The sequence below is a fragment of the Eumetopias jubatus genome, unplaced genomic scaffold (genome assembly GCF_037043125.1).
Source record: "Eumetopias jubatus isolate StellerSeaLion01/CBP00866 unplaced genomic scaffold, mEumJub1_p1.0 scaffold_1, whole genome shotgun sequence".
NCBI classification, from domain to species: domain Eukaryota; kingdom Metazoa; phylum Chordata; class Mammalia; order Carnivora; family Otariidae; genus Eumetopias; species Eumetopias jubatus.
The window spans coordinates 3,989,299-4,010,303 of NW_028274807.1; the positions used below are offsets into that span (position 1 = coordinate 3,989,299).

Here is a 21,005-nt window from a genome sequence, read left to right on the forward strand (position 1 = left end):
CGTCCCTTCCGCCTGGCAGAGCCCAGTGCAGTCTCCCTTCCCTTCAACACCGCCTCCATTAGAAGAGTGAGGCGCTGATGTTGATACCCCATGCCCGCATATCTTTCCTCCCACAGCCTGCATGTGTGTTTGTGACCTCACTTTTGAAATTAACATATTCACCTGCCGGATCCTTCTCCGTGTGCCGAGCCACTGGAGGGCAGTCGCTACAGCTCTAGGGAGGCAGCCCGGATCCCACAATGTGGTCTTTGACTTTGACTTTAGGATGCCCTCTCCAATGACTGCAGTTCTCTTATCAGTGTTGACCACATCATCTTCTTCCTTTATAACCACCCACAGTACCTGGGCTGAAGCCTATGCACACAAAGAACGTTTGATAAATATTGACCGATTGTTCTTTGTTCAATAACTTATCCACCTATAGGAGCTCAGCAAATATTAACACTTTGGTAAAACCCCTCAAGTCGTTCAAAACAAGATATCGCAGAGCGCTATGTATGTATGAATGATCTGCTAATGAACCACAGTATTAACTTCTTGCCATTTGATATGCAAAACAGGGCTATCACGAGTCTCGAGACCCGGTGGGTACCTTTATAACTAAGAACTACAGGGAGGCATTGGTCACTGAGGCTGGCTCTTGCCTGTCATGTTGCCATTCTTTGTGAACTCACACTTTGCTTTCAGTTCCCCGATGGATTATATACTCAATACGGTGCATACATGACAGCAGGGCAAAAGCATTCTTTGAAACGTTGATGTGATGGCGAGTAACGACAGAGTGAATGTGAGAGATATACTGGTTTCGAAGCCAACAAAAGTCCATGTGGCACCTTTAACACAAACCAGCCAGAATCCCTGTGAGGAGCAGCCCTGCAGAGGGGGCTGGCTGTGAGGAATCTCTCCCCCCTCCCCACCCCGAGGAATCTCCCTCCCCTGCATAGACAGGTGCAAGGAAGCATGTGGAGAATCTGGCCCAGGTCATCTGGCACATTCCCTTTGATGGTTCAATATGTTTTTTGCTTTTGGCAAACAATGCATTTCTTAAGGATGGGATCTGCTTTCAATTTCTTTTGAATTCCCTAAAAACTAATGCAGCTGAGCTAAAACTTGGGATGTGGTGGAAAGAATCAGGTATGATATAAGGTTGCCTTTTATGAGATGTGAGATACTTTCAATTCTGATCATTCTTATGCTAACTTTTAGTGAAAAATCTAATGGGCCATTTTTCCTCCTCTGATGGATTAGTGCTCATTTCTAGAAAGTCAGAATCACAATCTGTAGTTTATTCTCTCTGACGGACTTTGAAGTCAAGGCTGAGATGGTACACAGCAGGGGACACACCAGCAGCATATTTGGGTTCAGAGATTAATAGTATGAACCCACGATCGCTTCCTCGGCACTCCCCTGCTGGGATACCAAGTCACGCTCAAGCACGCTCTTCCTCCCCGACCCGGGACATAGTCAGGTCTTCATATCGAGCAGATTCGGCAAACCTACTAATACGGAGAGAAAGTTGAGATTGCGCTGCAGAGGCCCAGGAACCTAGGAATCAAAATCAGAAAACTTGGAATGACTGGAGCCGTCATTTGCTATTAAGATGGACGCCCGACGGGATTCCAGAGTGGTCCCTCCCTCATCCCGGACCAGATAAACCCCTTTGATATTGACCAGGCATCCCGGACGGAACACTAAAATGGCTCCTCCAGACCAGGCCCCCAGTGTTCAGATCCCGAGCCTCAGAGCTGGCTTCTCCCAGGCTTGGTCACTCTCAGCGCTTTCTCCCCTTGCTTCCCAAACCGCTTTATGGTATCTGGATTGTTTAAATAACAATTTTCAGCAGCCAGATTTCAAATCCTCTTTCTTAGAGAAACAGTATGTAAGGTAGGGTGCTCCTCTCTATATACACACCACCCAGATTTATTCATGTTGGACTTTTGTTCTATTTGCCTTGATACCTCTCATTTTATAAAAAGAAATAAAACAAGGAAAGTACCACCTTTACCTGTTCTTTCCCCTCCCTTCCTGGAGTTAACCACCATTCTGAAGTCAGTGTATCTTATTCCTATGCATACCCCTAAACAGTATGTGGTGCTTTTTGTTGTTGTTTTTTAAATAATCAGAAATGGCATTATAATATACAGGCTTTTGATCTTATATTTTACACTTTAGAAATTTATTCTTATTGATAAAAATAGGTCTGATGCATTCATTTTCATGTGGGGTGCATTCCCCTACTGATTAGCAATTATGTATATTATCCCCAGTGTCTTCCTATCAAAACAATATGCACTTGTTTCATTTACTAGGTATTGTCAAAATGCTTGCCCAAGTAGATGCACTAATTACATTCAGCAACTTTGAGGAAGAGTTCCTTTTTCTCCATACCCTTGTCAGTATTTTGTGACATGGGTACAATCCATGTGAGCGAAATGGTGTGTAAATGTTAGTTTCTTTTGTCGTTCCCAACTGTGAGGGACATTGGGTCTCTTTCCATCCTTTACAGTAAATTACCTCTGCGTGTATTTTAAAAACTGTTGTTTGTCTTTTTCTTCTTGGTTTGTAGAAATTCTTTATGTATTCTCGATAGTGATCCTTTGTCGATTGCATGGGTTTTAAGTATCTTTTCCTAGTTTGTGGCTTGGCTTTTTTATTCACCTGTCACGTCTTGCTGAATAGGTAGCCTGAATATTAATTGAATCAAGCCTATCAACTGTACCTTCACGACATCTGTGATTTTAGAAAATCTCAAGAAATCTTTAAAACCACAAAATTATAGGACACAAAGTTAATATAGAAATGGATTGTGTTTTTACATATCAGCAGCAAACAATTGGAAGTAATCACCCGAGCATAAAGGCAATCTTACTTCTGCTTTCTAATCTTTATGCCTTTTTTTTTCTTCTTGCCTTATTACATCTATGAGAACCACCCTTACAATGTTAAATAGAAATGAGAGTAAGAATCCTTTGCCTTGGTCCCAGAGTCTTACAGGGAGAAGGCTCATATTTTACCGTGAAGAATGGTGCTGAGGTGTGTTTTGGTAGATGCCCTTTATCAGATGATGAATGGTCCTCTCTATTCTTAGTTGTCTGAGAGTCTTCACCATGTGTGAGTTTGACTTTTGTTAGATGCTTTTAACACGTTTGTTGAAATGATCACAGTTTTTGTTTTCATTTTTTCTATTAATGTGGTGAATTGCACTGATTGATTATCTGATGTTAAACCTACCTTGTTATCGTTAGATAAACCCTTGTCACCCATGATGTGTTACTGTTTATGGTATGTTGCTGGATTCGGCTTGCGAATATTTTGTTAAGTTTCTCTGAATCTATGTTTGTGATGGTCTTTCATAATTCATAAAATATTAGCCAGGTTTTGGTAGTAGATTTATGCTGGCCCCACAAAATGATCTGGGAAACAGTCCTTCCTCATCTTCTTTCTTAGTGTGTGTGAGATAGGAGCTCTTTGACAGAATGACACGGTGAAACCATCTGAACCTGAAATTTACTTTGCGGGAAAGATTTTGATAGTAACTGCAAAATTTTCCATAGAAATCGGGCTATTTAGATTTCCTATTTATTCTTGTGTCCATTTGGTAAATTGTGTTTCTCAGGGACTTTGTCCATTTTATCTGAGTCATCAGATTTGTTGCTATAAATATTAATTAATGTTATTCTGCATATTACCTGCTTTTCCTTTTAATGCCTGTAGGACTATAGAGATAGTCCATCTTTCATTTCTGATATTGGCAATATGGGTTCTCTTTCATTGTTTTCTTGATGGGTCTAGTTAGAAACATATCGATTGCTTTTTTTATCTTTTCAAAGATCCAGCATTGTTAATTTTTTTCTTGCTTTTTTTTTTTTTTTTCTATTTCATTTCTGTTAGACCTTGTGATGCTATCCCCCAGGTCCTGGAAGCTTTGTCTATTTTTCACCTTTCCCCGCTCTGTTCTTTCCCACGTGAGGTGGAAACGTCTGTGAGCAAGAAGAGAGCCCTCACCGGAAGGCAACCGCGCTGGTGCCATGATCCTCGACTTCCAGCCTCCAGATCTGTGAGAAATAAAGGCTGTTATAAGCCACCCAGACCATGATCTTCTGTTAGAGCAGCCTGAGCATGCTGAGGGCCAGACACACACGCTCGTATCCACACACGAGTGTCCCATCAGTACATACATCAAGTATGTCAGGGCACGACGGAGCATGACGCACTCACGTTTGATCCCATGGCTTGTGTGGTTCCAGAGCTTTGAAGAGTACCTGTGCTTGTGTTCCATCAAAGTCACATGGACTCGGAAATGACCACCACCCACTGGGGGGCTGGTGGGAAGCCCACTCGGCAGGTGGACCTCGTCCCACTGGTTCAGGATGATCCCCGTTCACACTTCTCCTCCCGGTATGATCATTACTAGTGCCCTGTAGGCTCTGAAAAGTGTCCCAGTTTGGACAACTCATGACACAGTCGCCTCCCTAAGGGGCCTCCCCTGGCCTCGGGGGGGTTGGCGCCTGGCCCAGCTTCAACCAGGATATGGGAGTCTCACAACTGCCCACCAGGCTGTGTTGTCTTAGCCTCCCTTGAGACAAGGAAATGAGAACAAAGGACTGCTTGACGACTATTTGGGTGAGGTATGGGAGTGCAGGAGAGGGTTCTACAAACATTGGTGCCGATTACATATGGCCAGCGATCTGTAGAGACCAGAGATTGGAGGTGCACAGGGAGGACAAAGCAGGCCCAGGACGGGCGTGGAAGCACAGGGTTGTGGTTGGCAGGATGGACGGGGTCCCGGGTGCAGGGGCACCAAGCACCAGGCGGAGCTCCTGGGAAGCCCAGTCAGGGTGGGAAAGGGGAAGGTCCCCGGGACACGAGCTCTCCAGGTCTCTGGCTGTGTGTTTTCCTCCCCGTTGTGAGAAGATGCAAGTGAAGGTAGATCTCAGAGCTAGCTATGCTTCGAGTGTAGCAAAGGCCGTTGAACTAGGTGGTTCCGGCGAAAGAGCTCTTCCCTCGCACTCTGGAGGCCAGAAGTCTGAAATGAAGGTGGGGAAGCGGGGCTCCCTCCCAGGGCGCTGGGGGAGGGTCCCTCCTGCCTCCTTCACCCCTGGAGGCTGCAGGCAGTCCTTGGCGCTCCTCGGCACTTTGCTGCATCCCCCCCAGCCCGGGCCTCCATTGTCACATGTCGTCTCCCCGAGAGTCTGTGTTTCTGTCCTTATAGGGACACCAGTCATATTGGATTAAGGGCCACCCCATTCCAGTCCGACCTCATCTTCATTTAAATAATTACACTTGCCACAACCCAGTTCCAAATAAACCATTCTCGGGGGTTCCAGGAAGGATATGAGTTTGGGAAGGGCACTATCCATTCCAGCACTCTTGGGAAGTCACTTGGCAACATGGCTGGATTCACAGGGAAATGCACAGAGGTCGGCAGGGGGCCATCTTCCGCCCTTCCTGGCCGTCCTCCCGGGCCGCGGCTCAGGGCCGCGCCAGGGGCTGGCAAGCGACAGGTGCAGGTCAGGGTCATCTCCCTGTCCTGTGTCAGTGCAACTACCGGAGCCTGGGCTTCCTGTTGGAGCGGGTCCAGTCACTCCAGAAAAGGCCGCCCTGAAAGGCGGGGCTGTCTGTGAGGGGCCTGGTGCCCCCAGGCACTTCTGCTCCCAGCTATTAGCTCTGTTTGTTTCTGACTTCTCTCTCTCCCTTCAGTGTCTGGGTCATCAGCTAACTCATTCCTGGGACACATTCCTTGTTGTAACAGCCGCTGGGCTGATGCAACAGCCCCAGCCCCCAGGAGCTCTGGGGTTAGAGCTACTGTGGCGGAAACCACCAGCAGTAGGCTTCGGGCTAGACGTCCGTTCCTCCAGAACACCCAGGGGCGTCTCATGCCCCCATATTCGCCGGGCGCAGGAGGTGCAAGCCCCAGGAGGGGCCTCCTAGGGCGCTCGGCCTCTGTCCTGACTCACCCTCTGTTCTTCCCTCCTTCTCCAGAGTGGGTGGGGGACTCATCTGCACAGTTCTACCCCCCACCCTTTGTCCTCAGTGTAAACCACGCCAAAGACCGGAGCCTCCAGGAAGGGTCTGGAACCCCCCCTCCAGGAAGCAGGAGGAAATTCTATGCAGGGCACAGAGGGAGGCGCCCACACCCAGGGCAGCTGTAGAATGAGTAACAGCCGGTCAATAGGAGGCTCCCCCGGCGGGTGTGTGAGCCCAGGGCTAACCCAGGTGTACCAATTAACCGGACTGTGTATCTTTTCCCCCCCATCTGGCCCTCCGCTGGCTTGAATAACCCAGAGTGACAATCTTAGTGAGCTGAGAGGTAGCACAGAATATATAAGCCTGCGTAGGCCGCGTTGACTCTTGTGTTGGGTGAGTTAGCAGTGCCTGCCGGGGACACCCTCAGACCCTCACCCGTCTGTGAACTCCTCTTCACTCCTCAAGACCCAGTTCAGACTGCACTCCCAACGAGAAGCCTGCTGGGCGGCGTCCCATCAGCTCTTACCACATTGCATCACAATCCACATGTCAAGACTTACTCTCCCTCACTGGACTGTGGGCTCTGAGGTCAGGGGCTCTGCCTGGTGTCCTCAGGGTCCAACACTAGCAGGTGGAGCACCTCGCCCTCGATCCACACCCAGTCCCTTCTTGTGGCATATACTTGCCTATGGCCATGCACTCTGCAGGTGGGAGGTCGCAGCCCCAGCACTCAGGGCCAGACCGCCCGCTGCTTGGACTCGTCCGGAGGAACCTCACCTTCCCTGGGACACTGGCACACAAAGCCCAGGGCAGGAGGGATCCCAGGGCAGTCCAGGCATATGGCCAGGGAGACTGCGGCAGAGGAGAGATGTCAGAGGCCGAGGAAGGAGAGAGCCCCCAGCAGGAGCCGGGGGGTGCTCACCCTAGATTCAGGGGCACCCAGGGCAGCCCCTTGTTAGGGCAGGGCTGGTGACCAGTCCTGGGTCTGGTTTTCATTCATTCCTGGAAGATGAACGTCCCCCTCAAAAGGAGCGGGGAGGCTGGGGACGGCCACAGGCCCGTGAGCTCTGGAAGGCAGGGTGGACTCTTTGGACCCCATCCTCTGCCGCTGGCTGGAGGGTTCACTAGAGCAGAGAAGAGGAACACACAGGACGTCCCCCACACAAACAGGTACCCAAAGCTCTAGTCCCCACGGGCCAGCTCAAGCCTGCCGTCCTCGGAGAAGTCAGTGCTGTCCCTGGCCGGCAGCCCGAGCTCTGCTCTCGCTGTCCCCATGCCACGGATGCCCCATCAGACCCGGGAGCCTGGACCCTCGGTGGCCTCGGCTGCCGGGCCACACCCGGCGGGCGACGGGCGTATGTCCCCAGGCGCCTGGCTCAGCTCTGCGTTACCTACTCGTGCAAGCCCTGTGAGTGAGGCACTCTGGGACAGGCAGGGAAACTGAGGAACAGGTGGTAAAGTGACTCAGGGCCAAATCTCTCAGCTTCCCATCAGAATCCCAACATGATTCTGTTTGTCCACGGGGGACTCTTCAAGGGCAGGGATTTGTCACCTCAGCACAAGCCCCAGGCTCCGTTGACATCAGCTGAGCTAAACCGAAGCAAAAGGCAGGGTGGTTTTCCTCCGTGGTGGTGGTTCTGGGTGCCGGCTTCGCCAGCATTCATCTGAATGACCTGCCCAGGCTGGACGGGCAGGGGACAGCAACCGTATGGGTCCAGCTCCCCAGGGGATTCCAAGTGCGGTCAGACGGAAACCAGGGCGCCCCAACAGCGTTCCAACAGCTGGCCCTTCCAAGCCCGATCCCGGGTGTTTGGGCTTTCCTGGAACCTGGCCCAGCTCCACAACCTGGCCGGGCCCGAGGATATTACGGGGAGTGCAAAGGCAGAGGTCTGTCCAGAAAAGGCTCCCAGGGATTTTCTCTACGATGATCTCTTCATAAAACAAAACTTGTGCCATCTTTCAGCTTGGGCACACACTCTCCTGGGAGCAAAGCAAAGCCCTGAAAACAACACAGACATTGCTCTGTCTTCAGCCTGCACTTGTCTTGGAAGAAGGGGGTGAAAAGCAGACGGTGGGGGCTTGCTGCGTAGGAAGGGCTAGGCCTGGGCTGTTGCAAGGTGGGACCCAACCCTCATCGCCAACGCGTGCAGAGCCAGGCCCCATCAGTCACTGGGTGGAGGACAGCCCTGGGGGCAAACTCCGGGGTAGTTCAGGTCCCCTTCCAACCCCGCACCCCCACCGGGGGCTGAGGTGACCTGCCAGGTGCACCTGCTTCCGGGTCCTACACAGCTTCCTGGGTTCCGGCTCTGCCGGGCCCACGAGAGGAAGCCCTGACAGGCACCTTATGTCGGGAGCCCTTAGTTCATTCCTTTGGAAGATGGGTATAATTATTCCCAATCTTGTTTTGATAAGCTGTTATAAAATAATTTCCAGGATATATCTTTCATTAAAAAAAAGAAGACAAGCTGAACAAAGACATCTAGTAAGTGCTCATTTGGGTTAAAAACGTGCTTAGGTCTAGAGAGAACATTTCTGGAAAAATACTTAAGAAAGTGTTAAATGCAGATACCTCTGGACAGGAGAGGACTTTTTTGGATTGTCTGCTTTTTCAAAACCTACTGCATGTATTCTTTTTTTATCAGAATGCTACAATCTATCAAACTCAATTTTCTTAAAATATTGAATAAGTGTATCAAATACATTTATGAAAGTGTACTTAAGAATAAAAAATAACTCTTGCTGTCAACAAGAGAAACAGAAAGAACAGGATTTTCAAGAATTACAAGGGAGGAACGAGATGCGTGCGCGCAGCGGGCCTGAATCCCGGGCGGGACTCGTCTTTTCAAGTCCCCGAGGCTGGTCCTGGTCCCGGGCGCCGTGGTCACTGCCTTCTGGGCTGCTCGTGGCCGGGTTTCTGGCCGTTGCCCAGCCCCACGCTGAGCCTTCATCCTCTCCCCCAGGCCGGGCTAGCCTGGGACTCACAGCCCAGCTCCCCAGAGAGGAGTGGTAAACCGGGGACCGGAGTCTGGCCTCTCAGCTGGCTTGCTACCACGGCGGTGGGGTCAGACTGGCCTGTCCCCCTTCGGGAAGATGAGCCGCCGGGGGCTTCACAGTCCTGCGCAGGGAAAAGTAGGTGCGGCCAGAGGAGGGGAGGGCCGTCCCCAAGCAAACAGAAGCCAGAGTACCTGTACAAACAGCGGGGTATAAAGGCGTCCCCTTGGCCGACGTGGCAAGTTCGCCGAGCAGACGGGTCCCCAGAGCCCGCCCGCCCGCCCGTGACCATGGAGGCCAGAGCGCTCCGGCTGCTGGTGGTATTCCTGGTCCTGGGGTCCTCCAGCTGGGCAGCAGCGTACCAGGGCCTGTGTGAGTACTGCTCAGGCTTCCTCTTCACGCCTTAGGAAGGAGGGGGCCGGGGCCGGCGTGGGGAGGGCAGAGGAGGAGGGGGGGAGGCAAGATGCAGGCTCGGCGGGCCGTGTGGGGGCTTGAGGAAGGTGACCAGGCCCCCACGTTAATTAGTAATTGCCATTTACCAGATGCACACGGTTCCTCTCAATAGCCCTACCAACTGGGTCTTGCTGTTCCCATTTTACAGACAAGGAAACCGAGGCTCAGGAAGTTAGTAACTGACTGCATGCAACCTTCTCAGTCGGTGCTGGGACCAGGTTAGAAGCCAGGTTAGAATCTGGCCTGGCTGGCAGCCTCTGCCAACCCTACCACCCCGTTGCCTTCTTGGCCGCAGATTTCTCATCTACCAGAGAGGTCTTGACACACTGTGTTGGCACATTTACCAAACAGAAAGACCAATGAATACGGTTTCTTCCAGAATGTTTTCAGTGCACACGGACAATTTCCACTTAGTCCTGGCCTTGCACCTGCAGGTGGGGGGTGTGGCTGTCCCATCCGCCCAAGTTTGAAGAAATTAGGGTGTGGCTCTTATCACGTGCCGAAGGGAGCGGCTCCCAGCCTGGGTGCCCGCCAGAGTCACCCGGACGGCTTTGCACATCCTGCAGCCCGGGATGCGCCCCCCCCCCCACGCCACAGTGTCTCTGGGATCCCAGCGCGAGCGAGGTTTGGGAAGCCCTGGAATGAGGAATTACCCAGTGGCAAGGATAGGGGAGGATTTCAGGGATTTCCTGTGGTTTCCGTTTTCCTAAGGAAAATCCTGTTAAGTGACCAGGCGAACATTGCAGAACTTGAGCAACATAGGCTTGCTTCAAAAACAAGTGTTGAGGACGGAAGGATGTGCCAGAAAGATGGGACACACCAAGGGTTTGGGGGACAGGGAGACACGGAAAAGGAAGGGAAAACAGCCTGCATTGTGATTTTCTGTTTTAAGTGTGTATCTCCTATTATACTATTCATTTCTTTAAGGGAGCAGTTTGTGTTGATAAAACAGTGAAGGGGAGCCTTGTTTCTGGGTTTGGGGGCCCCCAGATGGCCAGGGGGAAGGAACCGCGGCCCACGGACCCCTGACAGGACCCTGGGGGCACACAGTGCGAGGGGCACCCTGGCCAAGGCCCAGAGCTCCCACAGGGCAAGTAAAACCTTCTGCGGGAGGAGCGTCCTCCTCAAGCAGGTGTTGGGGTTCAGGGGGGTCATTTGCTTTGAACTCAGAAGCCGGGGGGAGGCTGCGCACTGGCAAACTGAAGTCAGCAGACCCACCCGCGCTGACCAGGTGTTGTTTGGGACAGCGACGAACCTGTGTGAGGTGCCGGCCAAGGACAGAGTGGACTGTGGCTACCCCCACATCACCCCTGAGCAGTGCACCAATCGGGGCTGCTGCTTCGACTCCAGCATCCACGGGGTGCCCTGGTGCTTCAAGCCTCTGCAGGACACAGGTGAGCGGCCCCGCGGGCACGGCATCCCTCCTGGGTCCCCGGAGGCCACGCACGCCCGGGCAGGGCCCCCAGCGCCGCGGCTGTCCATCGGCGGAGGCGTCAGCCAGGGGCTGCCCCTGCTGTCCCTTTGCTGAGGGGTCTGTGCCGACTCTAAAAGCCGTTGTTTCGAAAAGGTGTTCAAAGTCGAGGTGCTACGTACAGGGAGCTAGTTTAAAAACTCTCCTGGAGCGAAGTGGAAAATGCACAGGTTTGGGAAGCTGGGCCAGTGTCTGAAGCCACAGTCAGCAAACAAAGCCCTGTCTCGTTTGTGATGTGCTCCTGGCGGGACAGACAGTGGCGGCCCCAGGCACGGAGCCCCGGTGCCTCCCCGCACCCCACCACCTTCCCCCAGCCTGCCTCCACCCGCGGTGCAGCGGGGCCGGGACTGCCATTCCGGGGGAAGCCCGGGGCAGCCACAAGCAGGGGTCCGCACACGCGGGGGCGGGGGCAGGGTGGGGGGGGTGTGTGCAGCCCTGGCTCCGTCAGTCCCACCCCACATCTGGGGCGTGAGGTCTGCTAGAAGCCACCTGGCAGTCCAGGTGCCAGCTCATCTTCTAAGAAGGACACAGGCGCCTACGAAAGGCACCTTCCTGGAATCAGCACGCGCGCCCTTTGTCCCCCGGAATGAGGGAGTGGGGCCGCCTTCCGGCTGATGCCAGCATCCTGATGGATGATGGGGCCCCCGCCCACTGCCCCCGGCCTCCTCCCCCTTCCTGGCAAATCCAGGCAGAGGCCCAGATAAGGCTTCGGGACCAGGAGGGAGTTGTCCATTGCCTCTCTGCTGGCTGTCCCCAGTCTTTGGGGCCCCTCAGCGGGGGGCAGGGATTATACCTTCTCCTTTGGGAGCTGACAGCGGCCCTGCCGAGGCCCATCCTTTCTATCACCTGCCTGAACCCCTAAGTTCTGGTGGGACATATGGCTATTCTCCACAAGGTCAGACACTCAACGCTTTCCTAGTGACTTGGGGAGAACGCAGGCCAAGGCACTGACCTTGGAGCCTGTCTTGACCTTGAGAAGCCAGGCACCCATTGGGTGAGGTCGAGGCTGGTCATGGGGATGCATGCCTGTGCTTTGTTTCCAGAATGCAGATTTTGAAGCAACGTCCACTGGCCCTGGACACCCCGGGAAATGACCATCCACACTCGGGGCACCCTGCCTGTGTCCTCTGCCGGCTGTGGCTCATCCCTGCTTTTCTCCTACCCTGCTCCCAGCAAGCCCCTTCACTGAAAGCTAGGGCCTGGGGCCTGATGTCTTAACGAATAAAGCAAGATCCCAAACGCAGCGTGAGGGCTGTTCCTCTTTCCTGAGACTCCATGCTCTTGTGTTTTATTTCTGCCAAGTGGCTCTCCTTTCTCAGCCTCTCCCAGATGGGGGTGGTGGGAGGGGGTGCGAGCGCCTCCAGCCCAGGGCCTCCCAGTCCCCCCCCCCAACCCCGGAGCTGAAAGATGACCCTCAGTAGCTGCACTGTTTGCATGAGGATGTGGCGGGTCTCAGACCAAGCCTGACACCGCAGGGAGGCCCAGTGGTTTTCCAAGTGGCCACCACCTCGTGCAAATTCAGAAAAGACATTTCAAATATAAGTTTCAAAAAAAAAAAAAGGTGGTTAATGTCTTCCTTCGTGAAGAGAGCAAACCAATAAAGCCATCTTACCAACTGGCACTTTTTTGTATTTATTTGCAAGTCAAGTGTAATGGCTGTGGCCCCTTGGTGGTCTTTTACCTTTTTCTTCTGAAAACGGAGGCAGCTTTCTGAGGAAATGAGCTAGTCTCACCATGAGGACTCTGTCTCGGGTTCTCATGAAGTCCTAACGACCCCTAGATGCAGAGCTCTTCCCTCCGTCCCTAACTTTCTGGGACACGTGCCTCCCCACCGATGTCACGCAGGGCCCCCGGGTGGGAAGCTCAGCACGACCCTCTGCTCGGGCCGGGCGTCCTGCACGCTGTGTCTGCTGCCCGCACCCCCTTATGGCCAGAGATTCGATTCCCCGCGTGCTCCTTCCTGCCGGACGGCCGTCAACAAATAGAGCAGCTCACAGAAATGGGGTCTCTTGGTCTGAGTCATCCTCCTACTGAAAAGAGACACCGGCTCCCATGAGAACAACAGGCTTTGTTTTGGGGTCTGCACTTGGGGCCAGGTGCCCCGAGCTGATGATGTCCCTGGAAGTGAGATATCATTACCCTTGCTTTACAGATAAGGAAAAAGACTTTAAAAGTCCCACGCAATGGGGTCTGCTATGAGGAGGCCAAGGCAGGATGCCCAGGCCTCCAAATCCAAAGCCCTATGTGTTCCTTCTAATGTCCAGCCACTACACCTGCCAGGCCTAGGGAGTGAACCTTTCTGGAAACACCTCAGACCGCGCAGCAGGTGCAAAGCGCAGCCTCCTCCCCAGAGCACGTGCTACCCACAGCGGTGCTCCCCTGGACAGACCCCTCCCTCTGCCTGTGTGTCCCTTTCTCCTCACAGACCAAGCCCAGCCTTGGAGGCCGGGCCGGATCTTAGCTGGAGGGGTTCAGAGGTCACCCTGGTGACGGGGCCATGCTGTCACCATCCCCCTTGCTACCCAGCCGGCCTCCGGGGCCCGGCTCTGCAGCTTCCGGCCGCACAGCCTCGTCGATGGTGACAGCCCACCCGTCTCTGCCTGTGTCTGCCATGCCTGAGCCCTGATCTGGACACCCCCTCTTCCTGTGCTCCCCACCTGCCCCGGGACTGCCTGTTGTCTGCCCCTGTGCCCCGGAGGGACAGGGTCCACCCAGAACCTGAGGCTGGGGGCCCCCCTTCCTCCCCCTGCCCCTTCCTCAGTTACAACAAGGCTTCAGGCATGTTCCAGATTGGTCACCTTTGGCTCTCACTGTCCCGTGGGTGGTGGGTCAAGTTTGCTCCCGTCAGCAGAAAGCATTAGGTGGGCAGATGTGTCCCTCGAGGTCCCGATGGGAGACCAAGACCCCGGCTGACACCGTGCATTTCTCCCCGCAAGCGAGTCCTCACACCTGGGCCCGGCCAGCAACCCCCTAGGCGCTGGTCCCCGAGCACTCGTCACACCCTCCCCGCAACGAGGGGACGCGCCCCTGTCTTTCCTCTCTGCCAGTCCTGGGGTCTCCGAGTCCAGATCTGCGCTCCGGGGCTCCCCCCTGACCTGCTCCAGGGGGGAGATGAGCAAACAGCGCCAAGCCTCTGCGGGGCTGCCTCACGCCCAGTGGCTCTCAGCGCGAGTTCCGTGGCCCTGCGCGCCCGGGGCCTGGGCTCATGGAAGATGCCCCGGGCTCATGGGCGGCCCAGGGGTGCTCGCTGTGGGGGGCCAAAGAGCTTCTGTGTCCTCTGCCTGTGGCTGCCAGGCCCTCAGAGGAGGCTCGCCACCTGGGGACCACATGGGCCCTCGGGGATATGCGGCTTCCCGGTGTGGCCACACACCTGCAGAGCGAGGAGAGGGCCAAGGCCTGGCCAGGGACAGGGACAGCCCCCGACCCTGTGGAGGCATGAGGGTCCCCGGGCCTCCGCACCCTGCCTTCCTTGGCTGCAGCCGTCACCCCTCACAGACACGGTGCTCTCCACCCACCGTCTCGCTCGCGGGCCCGATCGGAGGCCCCCGTCTCCATCGGAGCCACAGACACCACCACGGGCGGCAGCCCTGCCTCCCACCCCCACTCACAGGCTATGTCTGCCATCCCACTATTGCGTGTTCCAGGCTTGAGAGTGTCTTCCTGGGTAACTTGGGGAGACCCCAGGTCAGACTCAGATGCAGAAGCAACCTTCACCCCCAGCACGGGGGCCTCCTTCCAGGGAACCCCCCCCTGCTCAGGAGAATCATCTGGGTGGGGGCTGAACCATCTCGTCCTGGGGCTCAAAGTTCTCTCCCTTTTCTCTGTTGCTCCCGCAGGGGGGCAAAGGGGATCCTCATGCAAGTCATGCTTTGGACCGTCTGCTCCATGCTCCCTGGGGGTCCTGGGCAGTGTGAATGCTAGCACACAACCCCCCTCCAAGCCAATAGCCTCATGACTACTTCAAAGAATGGATGTAGATGTTACAGTCATCTGGGGAGCTTCCAAAAACCTCAGAGGCCCAGCAAACCGCAGTCTGCAGGGTGAATCCCAGCACCTCCCTCCGCGCAGGGCAGACACCCAACCATGAACGCACAGTGGGTTGTTGGGGAGGACTGGATCTCCAAGTCTAAGAGGCAGATGCTGACCCAGGGCTCAAGATCTCCACTCTTCTCCAGCCTGTCAAAAACCAAAGGAGCAAGCAAAACCTGTGGTTCATGCGTCCCCGTAAAGCCTCTGGGCCCAAAAGACCACAGACAACCTGGGGACCCTGCCAGGCCACTTTTAAAAAGTACTCCAGTAAAATACCATTTATCTTGATTGCTCAGATTCAGGCCCCCCCCCGCTTCAATTCCATGCCTCAGCCTAGCCCAGTCCCGAGCCCATGGGGGGCTGTGGTATGCTCGCAAACGAGTTCACAGAGCACCTGCAACCGGCCAGACCGCTGACCCTGATGGAGGGAGACACCCCCGGCCCCAGTCCCAGCCCCAGCCCGGGAGCCAGCCCGCGGACCTGGTCTGAACCCCAGGGACCACCAGCCCCCTCTGCTGGCTGGCATGTGTACCTCAGCTTCCTACCCTCCCCAGCCGCTGCCTGGCTTCATTCCTCCGCCTTCTAGATAGGATTTATTAGGATACCCAATCTCTCAGCTGCTTCTGCCTCCTGCCAGCACCCAATCCTGAGCCAAGCCCCATTTCCGTGAATGTCCCCCAAGTCCTATATAGTTGATCCTTTCTAATGCTGTCTTACCAAGGTGCCCCACCGTACGTGGTGTCCCTTGTTGCCCCAAGTCCATCAACCCCCCCTTGACAGCATGTGTGCTCCCGTGGTCTTTGGCAGGAGGGTGTCGCCAAGACACAGGCTGAAGGCGTGGTGGGGCAATGGGGGCCCAGGGACACATGGTCTTGACCAGTGGGTTTCAGTGGTTCTGCACAGCCGTCGGGGATGTTTCGAAACTCGTGGCACGTTTTCTGAGCGTCATATGAATGGGGGGGGGCGCTGCTGGCATCAAGTGGACACAAAGCCAGACTGTCAGGGGTCTGCAGTGCGCCAGGGCATCCTGTGGACTTCCTGCTGGACGCCAAGGGCAGCCACAAACCTGTTTATAACGGTTTGAGTCTAGAGCCTCCTTCTGTGTAAATCCTAACATGAAGTTATTATTTGGGTTTTTGCAAAGTCTGGAGATGCTGGGATTTCCCGGGAATGCAGGCTGATGTGAATAGAGGGAAGGCTTCACTGAGGTTGGAGCTTTGGCCAAGTGGATCATTTCGAACATGGCATCACTAGGGACAGGGCCCCACGTGGCTTGTGAGTTGTTGGCCCTGGGGCTCCCTGCCTTCCTAGGTGGTGCGCTCGCTGGGGGGGGGGGGCCCTGTGCAGGGCCATCATGGGGAGTGTGGGCACATGGAAACGCATGATGTTGCTCCATCCACCAACACTTTCCCTTTACTTGTCCTATTTTATAGGGCACTATGCATATTTATTTTACTTTGTGTGTAGGCATGTTATTAAGTATAAAATTATTAAGTATAACTTCCTTTCAAGAGATCAAAAGGGGTCTTGTGAAATCCTTGGTATAAAGAGGTGGGCTCTGCTGGCAGAACCTTGTCTCCCGGTTGGGCCCCCTGCCTCTTCTTGCCCAGTCCACCCTCAAGCAGGGCAGCCCCAGGGCCCCCTGCCTCCCTGGCCTCTATTGGTTCCCATCCTTTCAATCTTAAACCTGAATCACGCTTTTGAATTTAAAAAATCCCAAAGGCTGGCAGATGTGTTCTCCGGTTCCCCTAGGACCACCTCCCGAAAGCCCCCTCCCCCTCTTCCGCAGGTCAGATGACAGAGGGTCACTGGGCCCACAGAAGCAGGGATAACAAGACGTTGGCTCACACCTGCCCCGTCACCCCCGCACTCTGCACCTTACTTCCCATTCAGGGGCTCTGCTCCCGCTTTACCCCCACGGCTGTCGAGGCCCAGGGGATAAAACGTGGGGTCATGCACACCCAGCCCACTCTGCCGAGCCTGACCCCTCCCAAGGAACCCTGCTGGGGGACCCCGAGGCGGGCACCTGGGAAGGTTGGGTCTGTAGCTGGGTCTGCACCCCTCCAGGGCTGCAAGGGCTGGGGTGGAGCTGGAAAAAGCCCTAGAGCACCGTGGCCCCTCCTTTGTTCACTGCCTGATCCCTCCTTCCCATCCTCCCTCTGTCCTCATGCCACTGACCTACCGAAGGGCCCAGTTTCAACGCTTGGAAATCCTGGGGCCGATCTGACCTGCGTGTCGAAGACCCTAGGACCCCCGCAGGGGTGAGTCACACCCCTTCACTGCCGACCTCCAGTCTCCATCAATTGAGGGAGAACTTCATCTTTGCCAATATTTCAAAGTTCTTCCTCATTCTCCTTTTCGTGGGTTTGAGCAGAACCCCAGGTGCGGCCCATTCCCTCCATCTCCCACCCCGAGAGAGGTGCTCTGTGCTGGGGGAGAGACCCGGAAAGGAAGAGACGAGGGTCTCGGGGGGCACTGGGTCCCCTGCCCCCTACACATGATAAAAGAGCGGCTCAGCCTCCTCTAAGGAAGGCTCATTGCTGCAGGGCTGTCCTGTTTCACACATTTTACTTCATGGAGCCCCACAGTAGCCCTGCGAGGTATGGATTACAAGTGAGCGAGTGGAAGCACAGAGCATGAGCTCAAGAGCGCAAGGTCACACAGCAGAGAGGGGGACCGAAGCCCAGAGTCTGGTTCCAGGGTCTGCAGATACCCCCCAGCCCCAGCAGCTCCAAGGTCTCAGAGTAGAGGAGGGGGGTCCTTCTGGGTTCATGGCCAGGGCACGGGGTAGAGTAGCCTCTGGGAGGAGGGGGGTAAAGAAGCCGGTGGTAGACCTGGAAGCCAGGACTGATGGAGAACCTGGCAGGTGTCAGACACCAACTGAGCACTTGAGATTTGCTAACTCTCCGAATGCTCCTAAACAAGCCCACAGAGCCAGGGGGTGGTACCATCCCCATTTTCAGAGAAGGAAACAGACATGGAGCCAGGTAGTATTTTGGTCGTGAATTTGCAGCCAGCCAGGCTGGCCTCTGAGGACGCACCAGGAGGAGCCCTTCTGAAAGAGTGTAGTCGGGTGACAGCACCTGCCACACATGGGCCATTCTGTTCTGCTTCATGTTCCCAGCCGCAACAGACAAGGGGGGCAGAAATTACATCCCCGGTCCTGTGTTTCAACCTCCTGTAAAGATCCCTTCGTGATCTCCCGTAGGTTTAAAAACTCAGTGCTGAAATGCAGACAAACTAAGTTTGAGCAATTGCTTCTAATTACTTGCTTGCCAGGAGCCCAAAGTCCCCCAGAGCCCAGTTCTTTCCCTGAGTTCTGTGAGACCGGCCGGTGGTGGCGGGGGGCGGGGGGGTGGGTCTCCAAGAGAGACGGGGTCTTCCTCGGGATTTTTAAACAATATTCTTGGCTGGGGACAGCCAATGTTACTAGAGCACCCAAGAGAGCGCTAACCAATGTTAAAATTGGGGGCTAGGAAGTGCTATAGTGTGAGCTGGAGACTCTTTCTCCCTTTTACTCAAACTGCAGTGAGAAATCACATATTTATTCTTATTTTACCAATGAGGAAGTTGAGAGAAATTCACCCAAGGACACAGCCTTGCTGCAATTCAATGCTGGGAAGAGCTGGCTGCTTTGGTGGGGCCACGGGCAGCATGATGCCCCTCATGGCACCAGGGGGCACCCTGGCCACTCAGCTGACCCCGGGGGGCCCCAAAGGGCGCCTGTTACACCTCCACCTGCTGGTCAGGGCGCCTCTAAAGTGAGCATCCCTCAGTGGCTCAGGGTGGATTCACATAATGACTGGGTTCCATATGGTCCCAGGGATCATTTTGAGATCGAATATCTTCCTCACCGACTTGAGCATGATACACATATGTAGAACCTTCCAGAACCCACAGAACGAGAACTTTGACTTGCCCAGGAGAAGCCAGACTCCCTTGCTGCTGGTGGAAAGGGGAGATGAATGCTAGGCTTTCTGCCCCCTTACACTCACACTGTGGCCATTAAACCTGATTATTACTTCCTGTCATGGGTGCGTGCCTTGGTCGGCTGTAACACTTTTGAGGGGCGGGGTGTCTCAACCTTTCTGAGCTGGGGTGATCCTTCTCCTATGCTGTGTGTTGCTTTTGAAAGCTACCTGTGCTTTCTGCTAAGAGAGGGCGACGGTGCGTGATTGCATCCCCACCACGTGCCCAGAACAGGCACATCCATGGACACAGGAAGTAGGTTAGTGGCCGCCGGGGGGTTGGAGGGGTGGGGGGCGACTGGTGATGGACTTCTTTTGGGGGCGACGAAAATCTGGGACTGGAGAGTGGTAGCAGCTGCAGAATTCTGTGAGGACACTGGACAGCTGTGAACTTTAGCAGGGCACATGTCATATTAAATGAGCTCTCTCTCTCTCTCTCTCTCCCCGTATATGTTATCTATAAACCCAGTTGTGATTACATCTCTCTTTGTTGATTGACCGACCTACACAATGTCTGACTTTCTGCTCCATGAATTGAGTTGGCTTCCAAGACTTTTTACCAAGGGCCATGGTCTGGGCCGGCTCCTCTCGTCCCCAATGCCGTTGGTCCTACCAGATGGCCCCTGAGGGGGCCTTGTCACCTTCCATGTGGAGCCAGCTCTGCCTTCTGCAGCTCAGGGCACAAGAGTTATTAGCCACTTCTCACCGGGCAGCTGCCTCTGCCCTGTTGGCCTGGACGTTGCAGCCCTTCTCTCCTTGGTTTTGTGGGGCGCAGATGCCCCCCTCTTCTCCTCCACCCTACAAACCTGCCTCCCTGTTGCTCCGTCCTCCAGGAGGGATGGGAGGCTCGGCGGCCCCGCACGGCACAGCCCCAGCGCCCGCTAGACAGAGCCCTTGGAGACCCACAACTACTCTCCCCTGGCTTTGGTCCTAGTGCTCACCTACACGGGGGAACTTTCCGTCTTGGCATGTGCCGAGACCCCCTTTCCTTCTGCCACCTACTCTCAAAGATGACAGCCGCATGAGGGAATCAGGAGAAACGAGTCGAGTCCCGAGGTCACGGTGCCAACAGGCCAGGCTGCCGGCTCTCCTGCTTGTGGCCAGACTGGCATCGCCCAAGCGTGGCAGCACTGAGCACAGACCCACGCAGTTAGCTGCTCACACAGCAGGATGGGCAGAGAGGGAGGGAAGCAGCTGGGCGGGCGTCAGCTGATCCACCAAGAAGGGTACCCTGCCATAGGGTTGGACCCCTATTTCTTCTGTCATTGCCTCTCTAGAGAATGAGGGTGCCAACAAGAGTACTTACTTTGACTGCCAAGGCCATGGTGATCAGCAAAGATTAGCACCCTTGGGTGGGGTAAGACCCTCTTGGGCTCATCTTTCCTGACAACATCACCGAGGCCTGGCAGCTTTGTGAGGGTTTCCCATCCCCCTGCACACCTGCAGACCCCAAGAGTCCCCACGTCCAGGTGTAATGGGAAGGCTAGGGACAGAGCGCCGGCCATGTGGGACCCTCAGGGGCACCGTGGGAGTAAGGGGGCACGCGTGGGGGCTGCAGGTCCCCACCTTCTTCTCCAGGCACCTATTTTACTTTTTGGATTTCCTTCCACTTGCGTTTCCAAAAAGGCTTCTGTGATTCAAATTGTACGTTGTAAGGATATCAGTTTAAGACTGTTTTCCAAATTTTCAGATTTACTGAAGCCTGGTGGTTATTGTAGAAACAGCCACAGGGTCTATCAGAAGGCAAATGGCTGCAGGGATTCTGGAACATTCCCACGATGGTGTGTCACACAGCTGTTGAAGCAAAAATAGGGAGCACTGTACCCTCTGGTCTGGAGGGCTGTCCGTGATGCCGTGCAAAGGAAGGAAAGCAAGGGGTGGAGGGCTGGGGGTGTCGTGTCCATCTCTCTGGGTATTAAAAGCGGAGGGTGAATACACTGCTTTCTGGTGTCAACTCTGGGAACCTCACGGGGGTGTGCTTGGGATGGGCTGGGGGCTAGATTATTCACTTTCGTGTTATTTGTTAAAATGAACATGTAGAATTTTTTGTTACTTAAAGATTCTAATAAAGGTAAATCTGGAAAACGTGTGGAAGGAGTGGGGATTTTGATGGGGGAAGGTGGTGA

The 21,005-nt window shown here is 54.7% G+C and overlaps 1 protein-coding gene across 1 annotated transcript; it reads left to right on the plus strand.

The window, feature by feature from the left end:
- The first annotated feature begins 9,207 nt into the window (after nt 1-9,207).
- Nucleotides 9,208-10,939, plus strand: TFF3 (trefoil factor 3). The gene is made up of 2 exons (XM_028126422.2): nt 9,208-9,330; nt 10,659-10,939. The coding sequence occupies exons 1-2, from the start codon at nt 9,249-9,251 to the stop codon at nt 10,937-10,939; spliced, it is 363 nt and encodes a 120-aa protein (XP_027982223.2). The 5' UTR covers nt 9,208-9,248.
- The last annotated feature ends 10,066 nt before the right edge of the window (nt 10,940-21,005 follow it).